The sequence below is a fragment of the Cebus imitator genome, unplaced genomic scaffold (genome assembly GCF_001604975.1).
Source record: "Cebus imitator isolate Cc_AM_T3 unplaced genomic scaffold, Cebus_imitator-1.0 Scaffold263, whole genome shotgun sequence".
Classification (NCBI taxonomy): Eukaryota; Metazoa; Chordata; class Mammalia; order Primates; family Cebidae; genus Cebus; species Cebus imitator.
In genome coordinates this window covers 859,230-866,968 of record NW_016107578.1, presented here as the reverse complement: position 1 = coordinate 866,968, position 7,739 = coordinate 859,230, and the positions used below count along the sequence as shown (strand labels likewise).

Sequence of the window (7,739 nt, the reverse complement as noted above, 5' to 3'; positions counted from 1 at the left end):
CCAGCACTTTGGGAGGCCAAGGCGGATGAGTTGCTTGAGCCCAGGAGTTCAAGAGCAGCCTGGGCGACATAGAGGGACCCCATCTCCACCAAAAAGAAAAAAAAGAAACTTAGCCAGGCATTCTGGCATGCGCCGGTAGTCCCAGCTACTCAGGTGGCTAAGGTGGGAGAATCACCTGAGCCTGGGGAAGTCAAGGCTGCAGTGAGGCACTATTGCACCACTGCACTCCAGCCTCAGTGACATAGTGAGACCCTACCCCACCCCCCAGCACCAAAAATAAAAGATATGTGCAGAAAGAAGTCTGTCTGCCAGGGAAGGCGGAAGCAGATGTCCCAGGAAACAAAGATGAGACCGCAGGGCCTGTGCATCTTGGGAACACCTTCTGTAACAGGCTTCTGTGGGCTCTCTGTATCCTGACAATATCCCTTATGTGAGCTAGCCTTGGTGGGTTTCTGTTTCTTGCAACCAATTCTTCCCCAACAAGGACACTTTGTAACTCTGGGCTGGCTTAGGGAACGTTGCAATTTATCACTATCCAGAGCTAACAGAGGAGCCCTGATGGGAAGATTTCCCTGGCAACAGAGTTGAAGGAAGGAGACTTGAGGAGGTTATGGTAGGGGGAGCTGTCACTCACCTTCTCCCCAGGAGTGCCGATGAGTCCCTGGGGGCCGGGGATTCCCTGGGGACAGAAAATGAAGATGAGGGAAAGCATAAGAAAGAAGAATTATAAATCGTTCTGTAATAAAGACTCATGCACACGTATGTTCATTGCGGCACTGTTTACGATAGCAAAGACCTGGAAACAACCCAAATGCCCATCAATGATAGATTAGACAAAGAAAATGTGGCACATATACACCATGGAATACTATGCAGCCATAAAAATCGATGAGTTCATTTCCTTTGTAGAGACATGGATGAATCTGGAAACCATCATTCTCAGCAAACCGACACAAGAACAGAAAACCAAATACCACATGTTCTCACTCATAGGCAGTTGTTGAACAATGAGAACACATGGGCACAGGGAGGGCAACATCACACACTGGGGTCTGTTGGGGAGTGGGGGGCTAGGGGAGGGACAGCAGGGGGTGGGGAGGTTGGGGAAAGAGAACGCTGGGAGAAATGCCTGATGTAGGTGATGGGGGGATGGAGACAGCAAACCACCATGGCATGTGTGTACCTATGCAAAAATCCTGCAAGATCTGCACATGTACCCGAGAACTTAAAGTACAAAAATTAAAAAAAAAAAAAAGAAGAAGAAGAAAAGAAAGAAGTGATGAGTGCAGAGGTTGGGAAGCCTGGGCATGATCTAAGGTCTTAACTGACCACTCCCATGCCCCATTATTGGGAAAGATAGTTCAAACCTGGGACCCATGGTTTCCCTGTTGTCCTGGAGGGCCTGGTTCTCCTGGAGGACCCTGGGGAGAAAGTGAAGTTTCAGTGAAGCTGACAGGGATCATGGTGTGGAGGTATCAGTCATGGAAGGGAATAGGGATGTGGACAATCAGGGGGTCTGAGTGTCAGAAGGATCGGGGGCCGAGGGCACAGGGCACGTACCACATTGCCTTTGGCACCAGGAGCACCGTCAATTCCAGTTACACCCTAGGAGAAAAAAGAATGTGAGACCAGGACAGAGCAATAAGCTGGGAGCCTGAGTCTGAGACACCGAGAGATACAGGTAGAAAGGAGCGGAGCTAGGTGCAGTGGCTCATGCTTGTAATCCCAGCATTTTGGGAGGCTGAGGCAGGCAGATCACCTGAGGTTGCGAGTTCAAGACCAGCCTGGCCAACATGGTGAAACCCTGTCTCTGCTAAAAATACAAAAATTAGCTGGGTGTGGTGGAGCATGCCTGTAATCCCAGCTAATTGGGAGGCTGAGGCAGGAGAATAGCTTGAATTTGGGAGGCAGAGGTTGCAGTGAGCAGAGATCACACCAGTGCACTCCAGCCTGGGCAACAAGGGCAAAACGAAGAAAGAAAGAAAGAAAGAGAGAGAGAGAGAGTGAGAGAGAGAGAGGGAGAGACAGAGAGAGAGGAAGGAAGGAAGGAAGGGAGGAAAGAAGAAAAGGAAGGAAGGAAGGGACGCCAGGCACTGTAGCTCACACTTGTAATCCCAGCACTTTGGGAGGCTGAGGCGGGTGGATCATGAGGTCAGGAGTTCGAGACCAGCCTGGCCAACATGATGAAACCCTGTGTCTACTAAAAATACAAAAAAATAGCCAGCGTGGTGGCACGTATCTGTAATCCCAGCTACTCGGGAGGCTGAGGCAGAATAGCCTGAACCTGGGAGGTGGAGGTTGCAGTGAGTGGAGATCACACCACTGCACTCCAGCCTGGGGGACAAAGCAAGACTCCATCTTGGAAACAAAAAGAAAAGAAAAAGAAAGAAAGGTTAGCAGGCAGAGAAGCCAGCACCAGAAATGGACATGCAGAGGGCAGAAAAGTGAGGGAGAAAAAGACAGGGGCCAGGAATGGTGGCTCAGGCCTGTAATCCCAGCACTTTGGGAGGATTGCTTGAGGCCAGGAGTTTGAGACCAGCCTGGACAACGTGGTGAAACCTTGTCTCTACTAAAAATACAAAAATCAGCCAGGCATGGTGCCGGCACCTGTAGCCCTAGCTACTTGGGAGGCTGAGGCAGCAGAATCGCTTGAACCTAGGAGGCAGAGGTTGCAGAGAGCCAAGATCTTGCCACTGCACTCCAGCCTGGGTGACAGAGCAAGACCCTGTCTCAAGAAAACAAACAAACAAACAAAAAGACAGGAATGCAGAGAGCCAATGACACTCACTGGGTGACCCACAACACCAGGGGAGCCTCTGGGGCCAATCAGTCCTCGGGGACCCTGAAAGGAAGCAGGCAAATTATCTCTACATGGCCTTGTGAGTTCCAGGGGGCCTTTGAGTCCTGGGGATGACTCCCTCCCTGCACCAAGCAAGGGGCCCAGGGATCCCTGATACTCACCGGCTCCCCAGCCTGGCCAGTGGGCCCTGGAGGTCCCTCTGGTCCCTGTGGGGAAGCATTATTACTTGGGAACAGGAAGGTACAGCCCTCAGAGAGCCACCTCCCTCATCTGGGCAGCCCCTTCCAGGAGGTCTCGGAGTTAGATCAAGATCCCTGGGAACCTGCGGACTAAGTGCATGGGATTCCATTCAGGCCCCGATTCCAACCCTGGACCCGCAGCTCTCACCGCCTAACCCCACAATCTGTCCCCAGCTCTCAAGCTGGCCACTGAGACCTCCAGATCTTCCTCTCTGATTCTCATTCAGGGTTCCAAACTTACCCTCCAAACCAGGCCCTAATTCTCTTCCAAACTTACCCTCTCACCATCCTCTCCTGGGGGACCAGGTTGTCCCACATGGCCAAAGTCACCCTGAAGTGAGGAACAGAGAAGAGTTCAGGGTGCAAGGGTGTGGGTGGAGAGACCAGTCCCCCTGGGAAGGCAGATGGGGTGTGAGGGGTGAAGACAGGCCTCATGACTCTGATACTGAGGGAGGAGAGGGGGCTTGAATATTGGGAGGAGGGCTTGGACCTGGGGGAGGGACCTCACGCACTCACCCTTTGGCCCTTCTCACCAGGCAGCCCTGGGAGGCCATCGAAGCCACGATCACCCTGTCCAGAGACACCAGTAAGCCTTGAACCCATAAGCCTGACAGCCCCCACCAAGTCTTATCTCACCTACCCCATCACCTACCTTAGGTCCAGTGTCCCCTGGGAGGCCCCGAGCCCCGTCTGCTCCAGGGCGGCCCTATGGAGAAAGTGAGCCCAGAAGTCAAGGATGAACCTTCCTTGTACCCCTCCCCCAAATTAGGAACCCAACTTCTTCATCATCAACATCATCAAGATTTTTTTTTTTTGAGATGGGGTCTCACTCTGTCACTCAGGTTGGTGTGCAGTGGCACAATCTCAGCTCACTGCAACCTCAGCCTTCCCAGTAGCTGGGACCACAGGTGCATGCCACCATGCCTGGCTAATTTTTTTGTATTTTTAGTAGAGATGGTGGGGGTTTCACCCTGTTGCTCAGGCTGATCTCGAACTCCTGACCTCAAGTGATCCACCTGCCTCGGCCTCCCAAAGTGCTGGGATTACAGGCGTGCGCCACTGTGCCCGGGCAATCATCTTACAAGCAACATTATATCATTATGTGGTGCATGACTCGCTCTGGAATCAGCTTCCTCGCCATTTCCTTCAGTATGGCGGGCCTGTTTTTTGCCATTCTGTTTCTTCCCCTTCCCCACCTGTTCATCTGGTTATATTTCAGATCCCAGGGCAAGCGTCACTCCTGCAGCAAGTCCTTCCTGACTCTGCAGCCTGCCACACACTCAGTGGAGCTGCCATTCCTTGCCTTCCACACTCTTGTCCCACTAATGACACCAGCAGACCCCAAGGTCACAAAGCCAAGGCTCATGTTGGGTGTTGAGGGATGGATCCGGGTGGTCTGGGAACCTGGCTGTCACTCACCATCTTGCCCACTCGGCCAGGGGGTCCATGAGGTCCCTGTAGGCCTCGGGGACCCTAGAAGAAAGAGAAAAGGAGGAAGGAAAGGAAAATAAGAAGGAAAAGGGACTTATTTTATTGTATTTTTTTAAAAATTAGAAATGGGGTACTGCTATACTGCCCAGGCTGGACACCTGGGCTCAAGCGATACTCCCTCCTCAGCGTCCCCAGCTTGGAGGGATACATTTATTTATTATAGAGACAGGGTCTCCCTCTGTTACCCAGCCTGGTCTTGACTCCTGGCCTCAAGCAATCCTCCCACCTCGGCCTCCCAAAGTGCTAAGATTACAGGCATGAGCCACCATTCTCTAGGAAAGTCAGTAATTGCAAGGGTATTCCCAGCCCCTTTGGCATTTTCCTCATCCAGCACTGTATCCCGTGGTCCTGGGGGAAGGCGCTTCCCATCCAATCCCACCCCATCTCCACCAGTCTCACCTGTGGCCCTGCCACTCCCGCCTCTCCTTTTAGACCTGGATGTCCGGGGAGACCCTTAAGGGAGGAGAGATGGAGGAGTGTGGTTTGAAGGAAATGATCCTTCTCCTCAGATGCATGCACTGCCTCCTCCATGCAGCCCCCTTACTCACCACGGGGCCTGGGCGCCCGGTGAGCCCCACTGGACCAGGGGGGCCTTTCATAGAAAGCTGGAAAGACAGAGGAGTCAGAGCCTGGGGTCTTCCACAAGACCCCCAACATTCCCTGCAGAGGCATCTACAGGAGAAAAATACCCCCCTTCTCCTGCCCAGCCCCTCCTTACACCAGGGCTCTGTCACTCTCTAGGGTTCCTCCCACTGTGTCCACGCCCCCCACTCACCTGGGTCTGCTGCAGAACTGCCTGAGCCTGGGCCTGCTGGAAGGAGACTGGGGGTCCTTTAAAGGAGCCGCCTGCAAACTGGAACTGGGGGGAATTTAGTGGTGAGGCGAGCCCCTGGGAGAGGCCCCCTCCTGGATCAGGACTCCACTCCCCAAGACTGGGCCACTCCATCTCCTTCTTACCGGCATCATGATCACTGTGCCCGGTGGGCCCCGGATCCCGTCAATGCCGGGGATTCCTGGGAGGCCAGCAGGGCCCTGAGAGAGGAATGAGGGCAGAGAGATGGAGACAGGGAGAGGGAGACAGAAAGTGAGGACAGGGAAGGCAGAGAAGGATGAGGCAGAGAGGGAGGGAAAGATGGAGAGAGACAGAATCAAAGAGGGATCGTGCAGCAGAGAAAGAGAAATAGAAGGGGAAAGGAAAAGACAGAGATGGAGACAGAGAGACACAGAGAAGAGGAGGGAGAGACGGAGAAGGATGGAGGCAGAGGGATAGACATACAGGGAGAAACAAGACAGAAAAGGCAGTGAAAGAGAGAGAGAGATGGAGAAATAGAGGCAAAGACAGAGAGATGGAGGGAGGGAGAGAGACAGAGACCAACAGAGAGACAGAAGAGAGACGAAGAGACAGAGTCACAACAGGAGAAAGACAGAGATGAAAGACACTCAGAAACAGAGGGAGACAGAAGAAAAGCACAGTAGGCCGCAGGGACACAAGGGGAGCCAGAGAAGTAGGTAACAGATGGGAGACAGAGAGCAGAAGTCAGTGGCAGCCCTGGGGTGTGCTCCTGAGTGCCACGCCCACAGGTCCGTGTTCAGACCCTCATGCTCCCAGCCCAAAACCTCACTCCTCTAAGAAGGATACACCCCAGGGGGAGTCTCTTACCGGTAGACCAGGGTCCCCAGGGAATCCTGGGGGGCCGGGAGGGCCTGAGGGGCCAACCACCCCCTGTTGGCGACAGAGAAACAGGAGTCATAGGAAGTGAAAGTTTGAGCCAGGCTGACTTTCAACCTACCACTGACTCCGACCTCAGGTTGACCTACCTACCCTGGTACAGATCCGCTCCAACTCCCCTCAGGCAATGCCGACCCACACTCACCCCCAACGCTACTCTCTCACCCCTACTCTTTTTTTTGGAGACGGTCTCACTCTGTCGCCCGGGCTGGAGTGCAGCAGCATGATCACAGCTCACTGCAGCCTCCAGCTCCTGGGCTCAAGAAATCCTCCCGCGGCAGCCTCCTAAGTAGCCGGGAGTATAGCTGAGTATCACTATTTTTTTTTTAAATAGGTGGCTATTTTTAAAGAGATGGGGTCTTGCTATATTGCCCAGTCTCTATGTTGTTCATCCTCCCTATTTTGACTCATCCTTTAAGCCTCAAATGTCCACTACCTTCCATTGGCCAAGCAACATTACACCCCAGCTCCTCAATCCGGGGGCTCAAACACCCCTCCGCTGAAAGGGAAAGACTAGAAGAAGGAAACAGCCATGACTTACTTGGGGTCCTGGGGCTCCTGGAGGTCCCTCAAACTGCTGCCCCTGAAGGGAGAAATGAGTGTGACCCCTGTCATCATGAACCCCTTAACCCCCTCGCAGTCCGGACCCCTCACCTGTTCAATCACTGCCGGCTCTCCTTTTGCTCCTTTCTGTCCAGCACCCTGGGGTGGGGTTGGGGGAGATGAGAGAAAAGAGATGTGAACTTGGACATAAACCCCTCAGCTATCTGATCTCTCTCTCTTCTCTCTCTCTCTCTTATACACACACACACACACGGGGTCCATCCTCAGAGCCCCCTCTGCTCTCCTGTAACCAATATGCACTGAGAAGCTCAGTCCCCCTCTTCCATCTGGAGACCCTGTGTCAAGGTGGTGAGAAGCATGAACTGCAGGGCCTGTTGCCCAGAAGTGATCCTGCATCTGCCTCTTACTAACCAAGTGATGTTGGGAAACTTAGTCAACCCCTATGATCACTTACAGGTCATTGGTCCACTTGTAAAGCCAGTAGATGAAGGATGACTGTGTATATCACATGCAAAGATGAATGAATTAAAACAATGCTTGGCACACAACCAGCGCTCCAGGTAACAAGGTAACAAGGGCAAGTTAGCTACAGCCATGTGCCTCCCCTGTGGAACACCAAGGCTCGACCCTTCCTTCCTTCCTTCCTTCCTTCCTTCCTTCCTTCCTTCCTTCCTTCCTTCCTTCCTTCCTTCCTTCCTTCCTTCCTTCCTCTTTCTCTCTTTCTTTCCGATTGAGTCTCACTCTCTCCCCAGGCTGGAGTGCAATGGCATAATCTTGGCTCACTGCAACCTCTGCCTCCTGGGTTTTAGCAATTCTCCTGCCTCAGCCTCTTGAGTAACTGGGATTAGAGGCGCCCACCACCACGCCTGGCTAATATTTGTATTTTTAGTAGAGACAGGGTTTCACCACATTGGCC

General features: G+C 53.1%; 1 protein-coding gene across 1 annotated transcript in view; it reads right to left on the bottom strand.

Annotated features, from left to right (window-relative positions):
* The window catches only part of COL5A3 (collagen type V alpha 3 chain), a 50,978-nt gene that overhangs the window by 32,028 nt on the left and 11,211 nt on the right, over window positions 1-7,739 (bottom strand). Inside the window, exons 9-24 of the mRNA XM_017500204.2 lie at window positions 6,914-6,961; window positions 6,801-6,842; window positions 6,191-6,253; window positions 5,488-5,562; window positions 5,306-5,389; window positions 5,079-5,135; window positions 4,930-4,983; window positions 4,459-4,512; window positions 3,692-3,745; window positions 3,556-3,609; window positions 3,317-3,370; window positions 2,962-3,006; window positions 2,789-2,842; window positions 1,561-1,605; window positions 1,368-1,421; window positions 547-679 (exon numbers count right to left, since the gene is read on the bottom strand). Of these exons, the coding sequence (XP_017355693.1) occupies window positions 547-679; window positions 1,368-1,421; window positions 1,561-1,605; window positions 2,789-2,842; window positions 2,962-3,006; window positions 3,317-3,370; window positions 3,556-3,609; window positions 3,692-3,745; window positions 4,459-4,512; window positions 4,930-4,983; window positions 5,079-5,135; window positions 5,306-5,389; window positions 5,488-5,562; window positions 6,191-6,253; window positions 6,801-6,842; window positions 6,914-6,961 (970 nt within the window). The remainder of the gene's footprint in view (window positions 1-546; window positions 680-1,367; window positions 1,422-1,560; window positions 1,606-2,788; window positions 2,843-2,961; window positions 3,007-3,316; window positions 3,371-3,555; window positions 3,610-3,691; window positions 3,746-4,458; window positions 4,513-4,929; window positions 4,984-5,078; window positions 5,136-5,305; window positions 5,390-5,487; window positions 5,563-6,190; window positions 6,254-6,800; window positions 6,843-6,913; window positions 6,962-7,739) is intronic.